The 21,159-nt window shown below is 40.0% G+C and overlaps 2 protein-coding genes across 4 annotated transcripts in view; one reads left to right on the forward strand and one right to left on the reverse strand.

The window, feature by feature from the left end:
* LOC135487623 (suppressor of lurcher protein 1-like) overlaps window positions 1-8,136 on the reverse strand; it is a 194,777-nt gene extending 186,641 nt beyond the window's left edge. Inside the window, exon 1 of the mRNA XM_064771603.1 lies at window positions 8,086-8,136. The gene's annotated coding sequence lies outside the window, so the exon portion shown is untranslated. The remainder of the gene's footprint in view (window positions 1-8,085) is intronic.
* Window positions 8,137-9,300: 1,164 nt separating this feature from the next.
* Window positions 9,301-21,150, forward strand: LOC135488100 (intraflagellar transport protein 88 homolog). 3 transcript variants are annotated; one of them, XM_064772536.1, is made up of 21 exons: window positions 9,301-9,389; window positions 10,031-10,187; window positions 10,504-10,578; window positions 10,940-11,129; window positions 11,320-11,392; window positions 11,633-11,828; window positions 12,047-12,264; window positions 12,431-12,662; window positions 12,857-13,014; window positions 13,325-13,511; window positions 13,874-13,888; window positions 14,721-14,790; window positions 15,034-15,150; window positions 15,570-15,829; window positions 16,043-16,158; window positions 16,480-16,598; window positions 16,729-16,835; window positions 17,086-17,155; window positions 18,494-18,532; window positions 20,110-20,247; window positions 20,455-21,150. In XM_064772536.1, exons 2-21 carry the CDS (start codon window positions 10,077-10,079, stop codon window positions 20,574-20,576), a joined length of 2,613 nt encoding a protein of 870 aa, XP_064628606.1. In that variant the 5' UTR covers window positions 9,301-9,389; window positions 10,031-10,076; the 3' UTR covers window positions 20,577-21,150. The 3 variants fall into 3 exon arrangements, with proteins under 3 accessions (XP_064628606.1, XP_064628609.1, XP_064628608.1); XM_064772539.1 differs by lacking the exon at window positions 18,494-18,532; XM_064772538.1 differs by lacking the exon at window positions 13,874-13,888.
* The last annotated feature ends 9 nt before the right edge of the window (window positions 21,151-21,159 follow it).

Below are 21,159 nucleotides of genomic sequence, written 5' to 3' on the forward strand. Positions count from 1 at the left end.
AAAAGGAAAGGTTTACTTGTTCATTGTGTATTGGAAAGTGCGCTGCATGACTGTCATCGCGCCATCTTCTCAGCTACGCCCTGCTTTAGAAGATATACAGGATTGTTCCAAACACTTTTCCGAGAGAAAAATGCATCTCTACAGCACAATGTAAAATGCCAAAATGCCAGAATCCTCTTCTGTTCAGTGTTTTCTTCAACAGATCACTATACATGTACTTTTATCTCGTCCCTGCGAATGCTCACACACACATGGTCTTGAAATGTATCGACTAAATGTCCCTGCTGAAAATGTACCACTTAAACACAAAGTGCTTGGTGATGTTTTGGCTGGCTCATTTCCGGATAGAGATGTCACTTGCATGTTTACATGAGACATTAAGATAAGACATGACAACAGCTGTTCACGTAACATGTATATGGTGCTAGCGGACACCCCTGTCTACAAGCAAACAGTGGCCGACAGAACTGATGAGCTAGGTGGTTGCCGAGAGCCTTTTGATTGAAGGGCTTTGTTGTAACGAGTCCTTCAGACCACTCTCAGACTGTAGAATAAGAGGAAAGATATTTCTCTTATGTTACCCATACTCATTGTACGTAGCCATACGGAATTGACTGAGAATGTTATTGGTAGGAGTCGTTGATACCATCAGGCATGTCAGGGGTGAGTGATGATGTTGAGCGGAAGTGATAATTTTCGAAGCGTACAATGTATGTTGATCTTGGCTGCGTTTTAATTCGCCTACGCACAGCTTAGATTGTATGACATTTGGATAGAAACATGTACCTCGGTCGGAAGAGTTTTCATTGCTACCACTAATACATCTGCGACATCCCCGGGTTCAGCTATCTCATTGAAATATATGTAGTTAAAAATAATTCAATAATTTTCAACATCATGACTACCGTAATCGTAATCTTGCTATTGAATTGCCTTCAGCTTATAAATCTCCTTTTTAATAATTTCGAAGTTTTGCATTAGGGGTTAATTTCTAATGGAATACCGGTTTTCACATAGCTGAAAGTATCGTATCGCAAATCCGAAAACTGGAGCAAAATAGATGTAAGCACAAGTCCCTAATAAGTCATTTCGGTCTGCACAAGTCCCTAATAAGTCATTTCGGTCTTCACTCTACACATCAGGTTGCGTGCCGGTGCAAAGCTTCCTTTCTATCTTTTCAACAAATAGGGCAACGGGATGAATTTTGGGTGAGGCTGGGACTAAAACTGCAAGTTGTTTATTGTAGTGACTGGACTGGCATGTTAGTCCAGGATGCCCCCTATCACCTCGCACCAACCACGACCCCCTGCATCGCGTTTCTTCCCGCCATTGTCATTTTAAAACGAACAAAAACACAATTTGTGGGCAATACTGGCAGCCATCTTGGATTTCCCACAATGAAATTTCCCAAAAGAATTCAAAATGGCCTTTAATGATTCTTTGACCTCAAAAACCTATGGCTAGATAACAAAATTATTATCATTTGTAAAATGTCAACTGAGTTGTGGCCAAAAACAAAATTTTTGTTTTAAGTAGCAGTTTTGCATTAACAAACATGTTTAGCGGACCAAAATTTCTAGGCTTCAGCTTCCTGACTAAGATGCAAAAGACATCCACACAATGGTCACAGTAAATGGCTATAAAATCGACGCCAAGTCATGCAATTCTGCCACATTTCCCATCAGGAAAAGCGATGAGAAACCTCAGGGTTACCAAAAGGCATCGACTAATAGGACCATTACCAATATCAGCTTCCCATCACCAAGGATTTTTAACCTTCATGCCTATTCAGAGGCTTTGAGTTCATTTGATGATATGGAATTTCATCCCTTGCTACGGGCGAAAAACGATTTGTAAACTTGATATTGGCAAATGGGATGTCATTTTGCGCTCCCACAATATGTTGCTCCACTCGCATGATGACTATCGGAAATAGCGTTTGTGGTTTTATCTCGCGAATATACCGATTTTGACATTGGCATCCAAGTCAGTTATTGTTGGGTTTTTCTTATCTGATGGATTTTGAGCATGTGGTCCAATAACTAAGAGATGCAGCATTGTTAAGCTTATAATGGTATTTCGAGATTAAAGTTGATTACCAATAGACAATATTCAGGTTCCACAGACCACGCACATACAAGTTTCTACACCCATGTAGCCTCGTTTTTCAAAGGGCTTCCCCATTGCCTCAGGTGACAATTTCAGACGTAACCAGTCTGGCAAGGATCATTGAACGGGGATCCTTTCTTCACTGGTAACAAAGAAATTGTCCCTTCTTTAAAATGTCGTTGTCAAGCAATTTCGCCAGTTTTTTTTCATGAATAGACCAAAAAAAGAACTGAATGCACGTGCTTGACATCGTGCCACTGGCAAAGACATAGTGAAATTGCTTTACAATTGGTCACTTGAAACGAATATGAAAATTTCGAATTCATGCAAATGACTTATTCATGGAGCAATTTGAATTTGAATTCCAATATCTTTCCTATATATACTTGGGAAAATTGCAATCTGGCTCTCCTGTGCTATAATCTATATTCGTCGTGACGGTGACAGCCAGCAGCCAAATAAGCTCGAGAAATGTCAATGCTCGAATACGAATTCTCAAAATTAATTGATTTCATGGTCTTCACGATCTCCAACCTTTGATCCATAGTCACTGGGACTCAAACAACAATCCAATTTCCTATTGGAGGAAAGTGGCGAACGAGTAATCATCATTGACTGGAGGCAAAAAGTTGACATTTTTTGACACACACGTTTTGTACCTGTACCACATCTTTGCATTACCTGACCTGGATTCACTTTTTGAAGCTCTCCGGCCCATCCAAGGTATTGTGCCGTATCTTATTGAACTATACAGAAATGTTACTTTTGTGAATCGTATCAAGATGTAATGTCACAGCCTCATTGCCAAACACATTAGCCAAAGAGATGATGAAAGTGTTAGTTCGGAAAATTAGTTATGGGGAGAGCAAGAGAGGGATATGAAATGGTTTTGTCAAATACATTGAGTTGCGGCAGACGATACCAGGCAGGAAACCATTATATAACCAGTCGAATCACCACTACCAACCTGCATGGAGCCTAGATGGATGGTAACAGGAACTCTCTGAACTGACGGAGTGCACTCTATACTACTACTGGATTCAACCTTGATATTCCAATAGAGCTGAATATTTCATAGAATGTCTATTAATACTTTTTTATATGAAGGATGCCTTTCGCCATTCGTGATAGTAAAGTAAATAAGTATCATAGCAGCTTTATGGGCGAATTTCATTCGACACTGTGTAGTAGAAGGTCTGCTTCGGAAAGGTTTTAGTGCAAGTGGTGTGTTGTCTCAAAACACATTGCTGTTCCAGAATCATCAGTTAGCTTTTTCTATTTTTGTAGAGGTAGTTTCAGAGATGTCGAGTCTGTACCAAATGCTATTGTTTGACTGCATTACTAGCTGGATAGAGCGAATTTGCACCTGTACCTGTACATATATTTGTTGACCCTTTTCAATTTGTGGAAAAAGGCTTTTCAGCAGGAATGAAGACTATCGTGTGCATAAGATTGTTGACGCAAAAATGTGAATGTGACAAAAATGAGCTTGGCGTCATCTTCAGGCCGTAGTTGAAGTGTTTTAAAAACAATCTCATTCGACTTAAAGATGTCAATTACTTTCTTACAACGGCAACTTTGCAAAAGAGTGTCAAGTTATGAAAACAGTTCGAGGTCGACCTTATAATAGTGCACTGCTAAATGAGAACCAATTAGTGTGAATTAGCAATGGGTTGAAACTATTTGGCCCATGAAACTCAAGTTCTTAATGGCAGCACAACTCACATGAAGTACCGAAATTTCGGCAAATGTACCTAGCAAGTACAGTGTTAATTTCAATCAGCCGTCTAAGGCTGCATCAGTGAGATCTCTTTGGGCGTCTCATCAAAATGCCCATTTGATGTTTCTGGCAGTGGTATAAAGTACGCAGAGGTCCTCTAATCCTTCTTGCTATAACGCTGATCTTACCCTAAGCGCTGAGCGAATGGCAATTCCAGCATCACTACATCACTACATCAATTAGAAATGATGATTATTTGCTCTTCGTTGAATATTTGAATGGGGAGACCCTTTTTCATACCAATTGCTCGCTTGCTGTGATACGGACTATTATTAACTAATATTGTTGGAAGTGAATTTGGTATGAAAATGGGATTGGAGTACCCTATATGAGAAGCTACAGTGCCCAGGAAATTAAAACCGAAAAGGGACAAAAGCGTTAATCTATGATGAGAATGAGGTTTTTTGTTACATGTACCATGCTATTCCCAGGGAATTTCAACAGGTTCGGCAGGATTTATCACGAATCAGCCAGCGATCCCTTGACTATAGGCGCAATAAAGAGAGCTTACCCAAAGGGACCCTGTAGCCATACCCAGATAAATTGCTTGAAATTATCGTTGCTATGTGATGCCAAGAAGGTGGATGATGGGTTGGATGCAAGGAGGCCAATCCATTATTTATCTGAAGCCCAAATCCATCATTGTCAATCTTGGCTGCCCATTGCTTTCATATTTTCAATACAACATTTGAAGGGCTTCGAAGCCCTAATGTTCGTGTTGGTGGAATTGGTGGTATGCCACTGGTTTAGATCCGATGACGAGGTCGATAACAGAGAAAAAAGAAAGGTTACGTTCTTGATTGAATTATTATGATAAAAACACATTCTGCAAAAACAAATATACAGACATGAGGCAATGAAATACATACGGTATTGCGAATATATTGCGGGATATACCCTTTCATGCTGGCAATGTTTTGCCCTGGCTTCTGTCCCTTACCCTAACTCTTTGTTTTTTTACCTCTTCAAATTTCAATAGTCCCGAGCTGGGCATCCATATGAAGCTAAATGTAAAATACCTTAACAATCTGTGTTATTTTTTAACTGCCCATCAGCCATCCATAGCATTGAAACATGTCCCACGTGCATTTTCTTACAGCCAGCGTTGTTCCTTCCTCTACATGTAATCAGCCATCGCTCCACAATCTCCCCCGAAAGCCATTCGAACGACACTTGAGGATGCTCGATCCAAAAGTAACCAAACTGCTGCTCTGCTGACGAAGCAAATTATCAACTCATAACTGCTTGTACATTACCAAGGACAAAATCGATCCCCACCCGAACTCAGCTCCAAGTTGCAACACACGATGCGAAGAAAAGACAAAATGTTATATCGTTATTTTGCTAGAAGCTATTTGAAATCAAATTTGCTAAGTGGTATATTGCACTTAATCTGACACTTGTATGCATTACAAGATGAATTGAAGTGTCTCTGTGTGTAGATTTTCAAAAAAAATTGTATTAAGATACCCGCTTTCTCCCTTGAGCGTTTGCAAAAGTTGTGTTCTTTGTCTTTGTCTTTTGTCAACGGATGACTAATACTTAGTAATACTAATTTTTGCAGTCTTCCAGTATTATTTTGTCGATGTCCAATAGGCAAGTGTTACTGTAGTATGGGCGTTCCATGTATCTCCAAAGCAGTCTTACCGATGTAATGATGAAGCCGTATGGCTCGGGTCTGAACACCAGAATGTCTATATTTAGTTGAACCTGTCGTATTGTATAAAGTTATGCATGTTATGCTTGCCTTATCGGAAGGAAACAAAGCCATTCCGCAGCATCTACATTACCGGTGTAGAATTTCATATTGACCTGATATTTGGCATCACGTTTTTCAAGTTACTTCTTGTTTCCTTCTGTTTCTGACAAGGCCATCACATTTAAATTGCCAAGATTTTCAATATTTCACTCAATCCCAAACTTGTCTTTTGATATAGTCCCATCCACCTTCAACATCTTGACCCTCAATGTATCGATATTGCTCAGCTTCCAGACAACGCGCGTCAATATGGGTGGAGGCTACACGGAGGAAATACCGCTGGAAGTTCAGTATGCACCTTCAAAGGATATCTGATATCTACTTTAGAGCACCTGGTCTTATCACAACTCATTGCTCAGTGCTGTGTAAAGGGGTATTGGCCTGATCAGTTCATGATTACTTGGTCTACGACTCGACACATTTTGCAATAGCCGTCGAATACCTTGGAGAAAGAAGAGCCAAATTGAGATGATGCGCTTTGTACCTCTTCATCAAGACGCTACAACATCCATTGTGTGTTAATTGTAGCATTTATACATCAATGTATTTTAGTTAATTCTCTTGGTTTCCATAGAAACTAATCTGTATAGTTAGATTTTGCCATTTGATAAAAATTAATCAAGCTAAATTTTCTAGGACATACGAGTCCAATGCACAGCCGTAACAGCATGATATTATCGTAAATCGTCTTGGCACACTGTTTGATAGGAGTTGATATTCAACATAAAGATTGGCCCAGCACAGTGCAAGAGTGATATCGGCAGATCCACTATTTCTCACACTCGATAATTTGCTGAACAATATTTCATCCATCACTCGTTGGAGTTTTGTCAAGAGATACGCTATCATGAAATGTAACTGTTAACCCAATTCTTTGGCAACTGAAATCAACTGTGCCAATGATTTGCCGTCCATGAACTTATTGGCAGAGCATCTTCATCCGACAAGGCATACTTGCAGGGCAATAAGCTAGGGTTCCTGCGATCGCCATGTCCCCGGATTAATTATCTGTTGAGGAAGTGTGTACTCTATCGAACTACTCATAGGCAGAGCAGCTTCATCTGACACTGGCTTATTAGTCGAGGAGATATTTGGTATGTTTCAAAGATCAAATTGAGAACCTTCATATCAATCGTTGTTACACCATGCAAATTACAAGTAATTTGTTTGATTAATTTCAATCATTGCACTGCTTAAGCGGGCCGGGAAAAAAACAATATTTGCTAATCTTCTTTGTCAATATAGATGTCCGTGACAGATGAAATTCCTTGCATTTCGTTTTTAATTTCCTAACACATTTGACAGTGTTAAATTGAAAAAGGAGAAGATTATTCTGTGTCTGCCGTACACTATGCAAAATTGTTGCGCTGAATGAGCCGATAGCTGCTTCAACGTTTGAGGGGCGGATATTACCCTAAACGCTTTCATGCACACACTGGAAAAATCCATAAGATATTTCTCAGTAAAGATTGGTTGTCTGATTTGAAACACTGATCTTAGTCGGCAAGCAGACGTTAAAAGTTCATCTCTTTGAAACAGTGTTATTTCAAATAGAGCCTTTTTTTGTTTCCAAAATTCAAAATGTTACTTTTATAATAATGATGCAGGAGGATGAGTTTTATTATAAGAATACAAGACATTCACTGAGGAGAAAAATCTATTGAGGGAAAACTTTCACAATAATTAATTGGAAAATTCTAATCAAAATGGCATGCCGCATCAAGTTGAAAGACAAGTTTGTTTGTGCAGTTGGTACTGCGATGTTAAACTCCCGTAGCAGACCATTCATCATCATAAACAGTCTGTGAGGGGGAGAGACGTCTCAGGAGTGTATGCGATCTCGGCCTGTGTGGATGTATCATCAGTTCAAGACAGCACGGAGAACATTATCGGTTGGCGACGGTAGCATTGGCAAAAGTATAGTTAAAGAGTGCAGTGTTCTTATAAGCTATTAACTTTGGCTCAGCTGTTTTTTAGTCTGGATAGGAAGTGATAGCCATCAACAAGGGCAAGCTTAGCAGGACCTGATTCTTGCGAGGATACATATCTGAACCTGATAAGTTTGTATATACCTGCCTGACACTAAAATCTTGCAGTTCACATGCTCACGATGCAGTCTTGACATAATAGGGAGGGTGTGATTGGTTCCGACACCAAGAACGAGAAAGAGGTGAGACGCAGCCTGAGTTTAAACTACCAATTTCAGGGCGCGCTTTTGTGTGCAGGGCTGGAGAAGCGAACATTGACCCCCGATTTCCTCAGGATGTTTTACGGTGCCCATGGTGATAATGGAGATGTGCCATGTGGACGACAGACTTTAAAAAAGCTATTGCCGAGGTTCCTGGATACAATTTTCTTTACTTTGCCAAGAATGACAGCAATGCTTCAACTCGAAAATTTGCAAATTAAAATTGGACTAGATATCGTCTTGACTTACCGGCGAAAGAGTACTGAAAAACAGAATAATCCTCCTCAATCTTGACGGTTGTTCCGTGTGCAGTGTGTGTTTATTGTTGCTGTCTAACAGGTGGTTCCATCTGGATAGCCAAATGGGATTTAATAGGAGATGCTGGCGTTGAGAACTCGGCCTATACTACTACTACTAATGATTCTGAGCCACCCTGTATAGTATGACTACCGTGACCAGACACTCCACCAGATGATAATGTGGAGCATCCCTTGGTGGTGTTCAGGGGGTGATAGTCTTCTTATAGTTACGACCATTAAAATTTAGTGGACAGAAAAGCCGGTACCTTCATGTATGTATTCAGCAGTTTTAAACGCGCAACAAGATATCGCTCTCTAAACATGATAAATGTTGTCTACACCTTGTTGAAATTTGAAAGTGCTTCACAAATATTAAGGTTTGCTACGCACAACAAAATTCTTTAAAACCGCTACATTGGCCCGTACTCGCCTGTACAATTCAGTCAGTGGATATAACACCGTCTCCTCCATACTGCCACCCGATGGAACGTTTCCTGAACGGTTTTACAGTAAGACATTTTAGTTCATGGATATGTTCTTAAATTTAAAACTAGCCGACTTTTTCCATCGTGGATGAATTGATAAATTATGCCTACAACCAAGCATCCTCGACTACAAGGGTCATTTGTATGCTCCTTCCATCGCACACACCACTAAGATAGGTGTAAGAAGTGGTGAGTGAACGTCCTGAAGCTCAGGACACACGACTGATCCAATATACCACCTGAGTCATTTGATGCGGCTTTTAAGGCATAAAGGATAGTCGAACCACTCTGTAAACATTAATCGGAGCCATTGAGTCCGACGTATGAAAAAAAACGACCGGGCTTTTCATAGGCCTATTTGGGCGATTCCGGCCGGCTGGCCGATCGACGTTCTGGCTCGTGGTGAGAGAGGGCAGTTGCCAATATCATTATAGCATAATTTTAGCATAATTTTCAAAACTAATTACTTCAAAGTATTGTCCTTCCCTTACAAACGCATTTGGCCAACAGATGAAAACACGTGCTGAGATTTGTGACGAGGATCAGGATGCGTGTTTGCGCGGGGAATTTTGAATATCCCGCCATTTCGCTCTTGACCTCGCGCCCATGATTAGTAACGAAGTCCTGGATACGAGGCTAAAAACATAACAGGAAGTGCATAACCGCAGTGAATAGTGGGATAGAAATTCCAAAACATTTACAACATTTTTGACAGATCACAGAATTTCAGCTCAATTTTTGTCATATTTGTTTCAGTTGTCAATTATCGGTGAGGGGACAATGAAAGCTTGATGATTGTCTTCAGCACTATTTCATTGCCTTTGCATAAACTGCTTTATATTCGGCCACACGGCTGCTGTAAAGCTAGAAAGTATAAAATAAGTTAGTAGCTGTATGCATGCAATGCACATGAAGATGCATTGACTTGTTGCATGTAACTCTACGTCGGCCTCGTTACTGCGTGCATGCAGTCCCTGATTATGGGTAATCTTAGCCTTTAGCTTAGCAGTGTAAAGTGTGGTGCTTCTTCGCCATCTGCCCATTTAAATTCAACTATTGTTCAGATCGCATTCCACAATGACAGTGAATTGAATGGGGCCCCAATCACTTATCAGCGACGCGATGCGACGTCATGGGATGGCCAATCTCTTGGATGCATGCTGGCCATGGGCCGATGCCGATGATGGGGCATGCCCATGTCCATGATGCCCCATGGCATGGGTTGAGTCCTGGCAATGTCCAAGATGTGATGACTGACGACTTCTCGACTTCATCCATTTCTTGATTGAACCGTCTGAACTGATGCCTGTCCAATCATTCTCCTGATCTCCTTGACTATATCAGTATATGGCTTTTCGGTACATGAATGAATAGCCGTACTCATATTGCTGGACGATGTTTCTTTTGCAGAAGATATCCAGATTGAAACCAGTTTAAGAGTATTCTTTGGAGACGGATGGCTGGTTTGAATCGCATGAACATGATGGAACAAGTTCACCTAGCAGGGGAGGATGAGGATGATATGTACTCAGGATTCAATGATTATAATGCTACACTTGATACTGAGGTAAGTTCAGAGATTCTGTGCAGTATAGGTACATGGATTTGACCATAACAATGAACATTACCTACATGCAGACATGCTGGCTATCCTGTCGAAGCGAATGAAATGTAAAGTTTATGGCATGGATTCATCACAGTCATAACTTACTAATTCGGTTACTGATGTTGTGTCCACTGTGTCTCTAAGCAGCAACATGAACAAATATAATAATGTTATAATTCTATACCAGATGTTCGATTGGAGGATATCCTGTGCTTATTTTCCTGTTTCAATGGTGATTGCAGTTTTACAGTTGTGGATTCTGTCAATTTTATTCTAGGACATTGAAAATGACAGCGCATTCCAGCAAGCAGTAAGGACAAGTCATGGTAGAAGGAAGCCACCAGCACCAGTGGTAAGCTCTTATTACTGGCTGAAGGAACATGGAAGTGAGGCCAAGTTACCGTGGCTACTAACTAAGACAAATAGAGTGTGCCAGGAATATTCTTAAAATGTGTGTGACTTTTACATTCACTCAACTCCATGAAGTTGTCCCTTGTTCTTTGTAAAATAGATTGAAATAGTAAGTCTTAAGTAATCAGGCCATCAAAGCAATTCTGAAAACTGTGATTCTTCAAATTGTACCTCTCCAGCGTATTTCAAAACGAATCTGCAGAATTAGTTCACTGGTTGTGTTCAGTTGTCTGCTTCTTACTGACTGATGAGCATCATTCTTGACTTACACAGTGAATGTGACTGAGTAGTTCTACTTTTAGCTTGGTGGTAAGCCTCCTCCTACTGGAATGATGGGTGGTCGAATCGGAACCCAAGCCAGGGGTCGTACGGGTATGGTCTCTCAAATGGGAGCTCGACTTGGGACTGGAGCTCAAGGAGCAGGAGGAGCAACTGAAAATAGGCCCATGACTGCTGTGCGTGCTGCTGGCTATACATCAGCAGGAATGCGAGGTAAGGATGTGCAATACCCTTTCCATGCTCTGGTAAATATCTTATTAGGACTATCTGTGGAAACTTTGCAGTCAGCTAATGAATGGAACACCATATTTGTTGGTGAACCAAGATTGTACGTTTTCAGGGGCATTTTGACTAAATCTATTTTTCTATTTATCCTTGAATATTCTGACCTGGTTTTTTTCAGGTGCCAACTTTGATCCTCTGAACCAGGCGAATAAAGGTCCTGCTCCACCACTTGAGAAAAAGCCTGACGACAGGTAGGGTTTATAGTCTTCAACACGGGTCACTTGCTGGCAATGTTGAAGCTTTTTTTCGTCGATTATTGCATGAAAGACTTTCAAAAGTTAAAAACGTAATGACCAACATATTAACTGTTATATCATCTGGGAAAGAGTAAGAGATCACAAGCCTATTACCTGTTCCTTTTATTTGCATTTGTGGGCTTGCAAATGTTATGCAGTGATTATTTTGTATTATATTTTCATTCTTTTTTCTAGCCCTGAAGAGAAGATTAAACAGCTTGAAAAGAAAGTGAATGAATTGATCGAGGAGAGCTGTCTGGCAAACAGTAGGGCCGAGTTCCCAGCTGCCCTTGAGAAGGCTAAAGAAGCTGGCAGGAAGGAGAGAGTGCTAGTCCGTCAGAGGGAACAGCTGGGAACAAGTGAACAGATCAATTTGGACCTCACATATTCGGTAAGAAAGAGGATCAGCGTTCGATGGCATAGGCTCCTGACCAAGGAGTTGTGGGTTCAAACCTCATCTTAGGCTCTTAGTTCTTTCCTGTTAAAGTTCAAAGGTTTAATAAGTTCTTAGTAGCTACTCTTTAGCAGCCGGGATGACAAAGTGCTTTGAGCACTTTTTTTAGATTGGGATGATGAGCAACTCTTGAATGTTCTTTTATATCCTTTCAGGTGTTATTTAACTTGGCCAACCAGTACTGTGCCAATGAGATGTTCACTGAGGCTCTCAACACCTACCAAGTGATTGTCAAGAACAAGATGTTCAGCAATGCCGGTCGCCTCAAGGTCAACATGGGCAACATCTACTTCAGGCAGAAGAACTTCTCAAAGGCTGTCAAGTACTACAGGATGGCCCTTGATCAGGTGCCCAATACACACAAGCAGATGAGGTACTACCAATATTTGAGTTGACCTTTCTTGATGATCAGGCCTACATGTTCTTTGAGTTCTAGAAAATGTTCAAAAAATGGATTTACCGAATTACCAATTTCTGATGTTTTGTCCGTTTGTTGTACTGTTTATTTTTTGAAAACTTGTCTTTCTTCTTATTTCTAGGATTCGCATAATGCAGAACATCGGTATAGTTTTCGTGAAGATGGGCCAATATAATGATGCCATTACCTCTTTTGAGCACATCATGCAAGAAGAACCGGATTTCAAGACCGGGTTCAACCTGATTCTGTGCTATTTTGCACTCGGTGACCGTGACAAGATGAAGAAAGCATTCATCAAGCTGCTGTCCGTTGATCTGAAGATTGAAGATGAAGATAAATATTTACCACACAATGTAAGTGAGATGTCTGTTAAAAGCACAGTTTGGTTTGCTTGTGAATAGTTGTGATGCCGGAGGATTCAAGGCTCTGGCTTGAACTCTGGCCCCCTCCCTCCAATATCTTCCACTGCATATTCTTTGACTTACACGCATGACATTTGACTCAACCTCTCAAACTGTTTACTTTGATCTTAATCTCTCTGTTCCAGGATGATAAGCAATACAACCTTGTGATTGAGGTCATCAAGAATGATTCACTGAGACAGATCGAGAGGAAACGGAAATCTCAAGCGGAGAGGAACATCAAAACTGCTGCCAAGATCATAGCTCCTGCCATTGAAAGTTCTTTTGCTGCTGGATATGACTGGTAATTAAGTTCAGGCTTGGGTGATAGTATCTTTAAACATCCTTGATTTTAAAAGCTTGGGCACAGATGTAAAAATTGATCGCTGAGTGTATTTGAGGAACAATACCAAGGCCTGTTTTTAGAGGATTGAATCCTTGTTTCCGGTAGATCTGCAACCAATAGAAAATCCAAAGAAATTCCTTGTTCCAAAATATCAATATGCTACAGAACAACACGAAATTTGGTAATAAAAAGATTCAGCATCAGTTATTTCGAGACACCTTGTAGTGAAACAATGTCTTGAATGTACAATGAACTTTTTATGTTGTAGGTGTGTGGAACAGGTCCGCATGTCTCCCTATGTCGACTTGGCTCATGACTTGGAGATTGATAAGGCCATCATGTACTTGAAACAGAAGGATTTCAACCAGGCAATCGATACCCTCAAGTCATTTGAGAAGAAGGATACCAAAGTGGCTAGCGCAGCAGCGACCAATCTCTCATTCCTCTACCTATTGGTAAGTTATATTGTTATGATAACACAGTGCGAGTTCAAAATAGAGTCTTGCTAAAAATGTGTAATGCTGCTTGTTGCATGAGAATTTGACACCAATTTTACAATTTTTCTTGTCATTTATTACAACGTGCTTAGCCTTAGGATACAACACAGTTATTGCACAGTTGTAATGAAACACATACCTGAGAATTGTTTAGAAACTGAGTCGCCAGTTCAAAGTATAGTTATGGTCCTCACCATTGATATATTCTGAAGAAAAGTTGGCTGTTTAAGAAGTTATTTTGCTCAAGTTTGTCCACATTTGCTTCCCGTCTGTCACCGGTTTATTTTTGATTGCTTTATTTCATGTCCTGGTGATTATAGAGTGCCAATGGCGAGGTATACAGTTAATGTTGTGCTTTGATGTTCTCTCCATTTTGTTGACAGTTTCCACCAACTCAAATATCATATATTTATCAGCTTGTTTTATTTATAGTTTTTGTGTGCATTTGTAAAAAGTAATGTCGTGTTTTAAAAATCAACCTGATACAAGTTTCATTTGTTTCTTGTAATTGTGTGTTTACATAACATCCACTCCAAAGTCTGCTTGGTTTGGGAATCAGAATTTTTTTTTCGAAGTTGGTGGAAATTCTACATGTCCTTTGCATATTTCACAAGATATTTGGTTAGCAGATGATCTTTTAGTTACTTGTATGCTTCTATTGTACAATGTACGTAAAAAAATGGGCCACACACACTTGACGTTGTCTTTATCAGTTTCTCTGATGTAGTCCATTTTCACCCTTGAAACATTATCACTTTAATGTTTTGCATGTTTTAGGCCAGGGGCAGCTTTTTGGGTATGGCCTATGGCCTGATAGGTTGCACACGTTTCTGTACTTTCTTTCGTTGTTTCTTTGAATTATTTGTACCCATGCGAACAGTTTGACCAGTTGTAGTCTTGCTTCCAAGTGGAACTAGAGAAAAACTCAACAAGTTTAGATGATGAAGTATCACAAGAGGAGACCTTCTCCAAACCTTGCAAAGAAAATAACTTCTTTGTTGAAATACCCATTAAAACATGTTAACTATCCGATTTATGCTTGTACTCTTACATTTTTCCCCAAGAGAGAGTTGTCTTTACCTGCTGCTTTGATTCTGTGTTCTCAAGATATTCTAAGTTGTGTTACAGTTCATATTTCAAATGCTCAAATAACTTTCTTCTTTGCAGGAGAGTGACCTTGCCCAAGCTGACAAGTATGCAGAGTTGGCTATGCAGGCTGATAGGTACAATCCTGCCGGTGCGTATTCTCATATCATTGTGAATTTTGTTTTAAACTGAACTAAAGGATGGGAAAAAAGAGTGATATCTCATGAACTTTAATCAAAACTTGATAATAATGAAAGTGGTCATCAAGAGTATTGCTATGAGAGTGGTCACTGGAACAATTTCTGTGTTCTGCATTTGCAACAAATGTAAGCAAACAGCGTGCAAGATAAGCTTAAAATATTTCTATCTTGCTATTCCTCTATCTTTCTTCCAGCTCTTGTGAATAAAGGCAATGTCCTTTTTGCCAATAAAGAATATGAAAAGGCAAGACAGTTCTACAAGGAAGCCCTACAGAATGACTCGTCCTGCATAGAGGCCTTGTATAATTTAGGTGAGTGTGTAGTACAGGGTGTCCCAAAGTATAATGATTAATTGCACAAATCCTCATTACTGCAGTAGGTTTCAATTCTTTTATGCTTCACAGTAAGGTTGTGTTTCTCAGCCTCCAGATGAAGAGCTTGGGTGAATCACAATGGGTGATATGAATAAAGACTAGCAAATGCTTTTACTTCAATTTTGTACAGAAAGGCCTAGTGTAAATGTACATGGAGTTTTAGATAAAAGCATTTGCTAGTCTTTATTCATATCACCCATTGACCCCTAGGCCTACCAGTCCAAATGTTGTAAAATTAGAACTTTTTGCGACACTCCGTGTGATCATTTCATGGTCCCAAAAAAGTATCATGTAAATGGGGAAATGTCTCACATCTATCCTCTTTCCACAAGTGTATAAAATCACAATAATTTCAGGTCTCTGCAACAAGAAGCTAGCCCGTCTCGAAGATGCTCTGGACAGCTTTTACAAGCTACATGCCATCTTGCGAAACAGCGCCCAGGTTATGTACCAGATAGCTGACATCTACGACCAGCTGGAGGACACGCCCCAGGCAACGGAATGGTTGATGCAGCTCCTCGGTATCGTGCCGACGGACGCCTCCATCCTGCAAAAGCTCGGAGAGGTGTATGACAATGAGGGGGACAAGTCGCAAGCTTTCCAGTATCATTATGATGTGAGTTTCAAAAGTTGCTCTCTAAACTTTCTCTGCACTAAGTCAGATTTTGGTACACAAATCTCAGTTCTGATGGGTTCTTGAATAAGTCTGTTTCTGTAATCCACTAAAAGTCTCATGTTCAAAGTCTTAATCTGTATAATTAGAACAGTAAGTTGAACTTTGCCACAAAATTGTGTTGGTAAGACGTTCAATTGTTCTCTTCCATTTCAGTCCCACCGTTACTTCCCGTCCAATATTGAAAATATCGAGTGGCTCGGTGCTTACTACATCGACTCACAGTTCTGTGAGAAAGCCATCAGTTATTTCGAGAGAGCTTCTATCATCCAGTAAGTCTCTAAGCCGTGAATTCTGTGGGGTATTGCTTCTATTTTGTTGTTCAACAATGCTGAATTGCGTGATTGACTGTAGGTGCGGTATATTTTGAACCAGGTAATGGGGAAGATGTAGAGCTCAGCAAGTTCTGGAACAACATACCGATACTCCTGCACTTAAATACTTCAAATTGGCCGGAGGCTGCCGAGCTTAGGTGTTGTGGTCAGGCAACAGTTCATTCAAGGCTAATTCCAGTACAACTTTCAAGTCTTCGCTCTCGGGCAAATTTTTGGTGATAAATATTCATTATCATGTTTATTATCTTTCTTCCTCAGGCCCAATCAAGTCAAATGGCAACTGATGGTAGCAAGCTGTCATCGACGCAGTGGCAACTATCAACAGTCTTTAGAAACGTACAAGTCCATTCATCGGAAGTTCCCTGACAACGTGGAGTGTAAGTCCATCATATTCTCAAATTTGCTGCAGTTATCAAGAATCTAACCCGACCAGTTCTGTGGTAAAACCGTACTACTGTCTTTACAAACTGGTTGTATCTTGACAGGAAGTCTATACTTCTTTTCCAGGTCTGAAGTTCCTTGTGCGTCTGTGTACTGACCTTGGTTTGAAAGAAGCCCAGGATTATGCAACCAAACTGAAGAAGGCAGAAAAGACCAAGGAACTCCGAGATCAGGTATGTGACTCCAAAGCTCAGGAAAAGTAACCGAGAAGATGTCACTGTGCCTTAAACTGAAGTACTGGTATTCAATATCTGTGTTGTCATATTCCTGTGCTATTGCTATCGAGATGAACGTCAACATATGGATATCCTAACGTTCAGAACAACAATGTTTTCTAAGAGCAACTTGCCAGTGTGCTTGCATCTCTGATTCTTTTGCATGATTAAATCCATTTCACTTCAAATTGTGAGATTACCTTTTCAGAGAGTTGCCAGTGGCTCCCGTCGTGGTAGCGTCATCCGACGGGAGAATCGCGAAGGCAGCGCCGGAAGTGGTAGGTTCAAAACTAACTCCTGCTATCTATCTTATCTTATTTTCTGCATGACTAGCCTTTAAGTCAGCATTTGGTGGCGGACATCATTTGTAGAAAATATTTTCTTTTCTCATAATTCTGATTGGCCACTGACCAAGGCTATGGGGGCCAAATCTCCCCCGACAGGCACTTAGTGACAGAGCATCCCAAACTCGAAAACTTTTTCATGACGAACAGATTTAGCAGTTACTTTTAAAATCTGATGATACTTTATACAAGTGTATTTGAAAGAGGTGTGAATTAGCCTGTCTTTAGGGAGGACTTTGTTCAAATGCCTTGTCAGTGGTTATGCAGAGTGAAGTAGTTTTCTGCTGTTTAAACCTAATAGTGGTAAGCTTATTGTTGTCAGATGATTATTTTTGTTCAAAACGAAATTGAGGTGGGGACAACCAAAATTGAAGTTTTGAGTTGAGTTTGTTATCAGAAACTGACGGTATGCATGGTAACGTCTATGAAATTTAGTTTAACCATTGTATGCATTCGTTTCATCTCTGTTTCAAGTGTCATTGGAAAGCATGTTTATCTCTTGTATATACCTGTTCAAGTCTCAATGTTAGATAATCTGCAAGTTGCATGAACATCTTACAGTATTATTCAATTCCTACATCTGAAAACTGCAAGCTATTTTCTCACTTCTTTAACCAAGCAAAACTCAATAATTCCATGGAAACAATATTTTGGTTACCTCATGATAAGTATTCAGACTTTCATCAGTATGTGGCCAGTTATGTGCTGAAATTGAAAATATATTTTTGAAGAATTTCGGCTGTTATGTAAATAAAAAGGAAACCATTAGCCTTGTCCCATCCTGCAACCCGCTAACTTTTTACCTTAAAATTGCTGGTGAAAGTAACATGCTCTATTTGTGTCTTATAATGACAGATATTGGGTGACATTGAAAAGTTGATATTAGGATGGGAGGCTATCTTTAAATCTTACATTACATTGTACATATCATTACTGGGCAACTGCAATTGGTATACTTTGGACTTAGGACAGAAAATTGGATAATTCAGATACCATTGTGTTTGTTATGTTATAGAATTCCTTATGATTATTCTCACAATTAAAACCTAGAGTCAGATTATATATTTGTTATAGTCAATATCATAGATTAGCAAGTTCCATCCTAAAAATTATTGACTCGGTTTTGTCAGATGTTGAAAATAAAATGTAATGCCCGGCCACACTTGTGTAGTTTTGCTGACTTGAGACACTCAAATATGCACTATGTAAATTTGCATGCTCAGCAAAAGCTTCTTAACCTGTTCAGACACGTCTAAGCATTTCACATTTCAGGCTTGCGTAGACAATCCGGGGATCGGCGTGGAGCCGGAGGTAGTTAGCCTAACACTTGTTCGTCTCCTATCAGTCTTAACACGCTATGACATCTTAACGTGCTATACTGCCATAACCAGCTTGGTGTTGAGTCCAGCCCTATCCTCATTTCAGTGTTCAGGACACTTTCTTGGAACTCCAGTGTAGTTGTTTGAAATATTCCCTCCCTCTGTTTATATGAGATGTGAAATTGAAAACATTGAGTTTCTGGAAGTGGAGAAGCCACAATACCGCAAACCAATCCCTTCCATTGGTTTGCCATATGCTACCAAAACCACTGCAAGGAGTAGAGATTTTCTCCCACCAAATCCAAGCTGTCAATTTGATTGGTGAAAGAGAAAAATAGGCAAAGCCTCAAGAAATATATGAATCTGTGGCCGTAACCTCAACCCCTGCAATGAAATAGGTTGAAAGCTCTGCCGTATCAAAATGACATGTACACTGAAATGAGGATACATGTAGGGTTGTGATGTCTTGGTGTCAGGAATGCAAGTGACCTGGGATCATGCGATTATTATCCAACGATCAAGGATACAGTTTGGCTGTTGAAACAAGAAGAAAATGCATGCACAATATAATATTGTCATCATTTCCCTAATCTTTTGAAACCAATTTTCAATTTCAAATCTAAATTCATGAACTTCATATCCTGCTGAAGCCTGTGTGACAATATTTGCCATGGGTGTTTTCAAATTACTGGTTCAAACAAAGTTGTATTCCTGAACTAAATGTGTACATTTCCCATGTTGATATCCCTCAACCTTGTGATGTCCTCAGAGATTATCTAGTTGATGATCCTTCTTTATCCTTTCTGTGTTGTCCAATTACATCCCTTCCATTACCTGTATGCTTTAGTTTAGTTGAGGAGTACAACTTTGCAGAAGACACCAGATCCAGTAGCAGTAGCACTGTCTAGAAAAAAACAGTGTCGAGTTCCAAGGTCACTTGCTTTGCAATCTTCTACATGTCCACCTAATTCATATCTCTCTGCATGCACAGAAGGTTGACAAATATCACAGTCCTCTTCACTGAACATTGATTTTCAGCGGGTTCTGGTAGTCGTGGCATAGGAGGGAGAAAGCTAAGCTTAACGCTTGCTGGTATGTGTGTGTAAAAGACTTTGTGTGGCGTGGTGTGTTTTCTATCCTTGTTTGATATAAATTAATATGACAGTATTTATTTGTTGAGTACAACTCTGTTTGTAATTTTTGGCAGCAGTGCAAGTTGTCTGAATCATTTCTAAAAAAAGATATTATGAATTTGCAGTGATCTTATTTGAGTGGTGTTCTTGTACACTTGGCCAGTGCACTGACGGCCAATTTTTGATTAGCGGGTGAAGAAAAGAATAAGGTGTACTGAGATACTATTCAAGATTTCAAGCGGATGTCAAGCCCAAATAAACCAAGGCAGTTTGAAGAAACATTTGCGTATCCTTCAACACCTAGAAACGAAAGTGAATACTGCAGCCTTGCAAAATCTCTCCTGTTTTACGGTCGTGTGGGTTGATGTTAACCAAATTGTAATACAATCATCTTTAATTGAGTCTTGCTTAGGATGTCAGCATTCCGTCTTTCCAGATTCGAGTCGTGAAGGTAGTGCTCGTGGTCGAAGCGGTCGCGGCAACAGGACCAACAGCGGAGCTGGAAGTGGGGTGCGTCGGAGACCGAATCTTGAGGATGACGAAGACTTGTTGCAGAGACAGGACCAGGATGTTGGTGGGTTGATTTGAATTATTGAATCTATAGATTGTGCTTTGGTAAATAACACTTTTAAGCTCGAAAGCCCAAAATGGAGGATACTCTTATGGTAGTTTTGAACTATAATAAAAATTTGATGAATAGATTGGAAGTATCCTCATCTCTATCAGTCATTGCTTGAAGTCCTTATTTGTTCCTCGCCTGATCTCCTCCCGTTTATTCCAGATGCTACATACGCAGACCCTCTTGGCCCGGCACTCGAGCGCCCCAAAACTGCTGCAAGGTTGGGCCCAAAGGATGACGAGTTTGGAGATGAGGAACTTGGAGACGACCTCTTGCCCGAGTAGAGACATTGATTGTGGATTGTGATGCTGAAATTCCTAAGGGAAAGAAAGACGGTCTTGTGTGTCTCTATATCGGGACGTTTCAGATTAAGGATAGGATTGACTTAAATTTCAAATTCAATGGAAATGTGGCATTTGGAGGAACATTTTGTGTGAGGTTCTGCTTGACAACCGGCTAGTCCGTCCATGTGATACTTTTTCATATAAAACGTAATATATTGACAATTTGAATTGACAATTGAATGAATTTGCATCAGTGTTTCTCAGGACCAATGAAAAGATCAAGTGCAGTATCCTTGGATTGTGAACAGCTGTTTCATCCTTGGACATTTTCTTCATATCTCTGTATAAGCCAACACTCAAGAGCTTCTAAAATCCAATGTTAAGCTGCTTATAGCATCCACAAACACCTGTGGTTCAATTGACCACCTGGTTTCGTTTTGAATATAAATGAGTACATAGCAAGAAGACAAGGCATTTGTTACAAAATCCTTGACAATGTTTGATAGCATGTTCAATATCCGTCCTACACTATCTATACTTATGCTGCATAAACACTGATAAATAATGTTTTAGATATTGTTGT

This window comes from Lineus longissimus, chromosome 5 (assembly GCF_910592395.1).
Source record: "Lineus longissimus chromosome 5, tnLinLong1.2, whole genome shotgun sequence".
Classification (NCBI taxonomy): Eukaryota; Metazoa; Nemertea; class Pilidiophora; order Heteronemertea; family Lineidae; genus Lineus; species Lineus longissimus.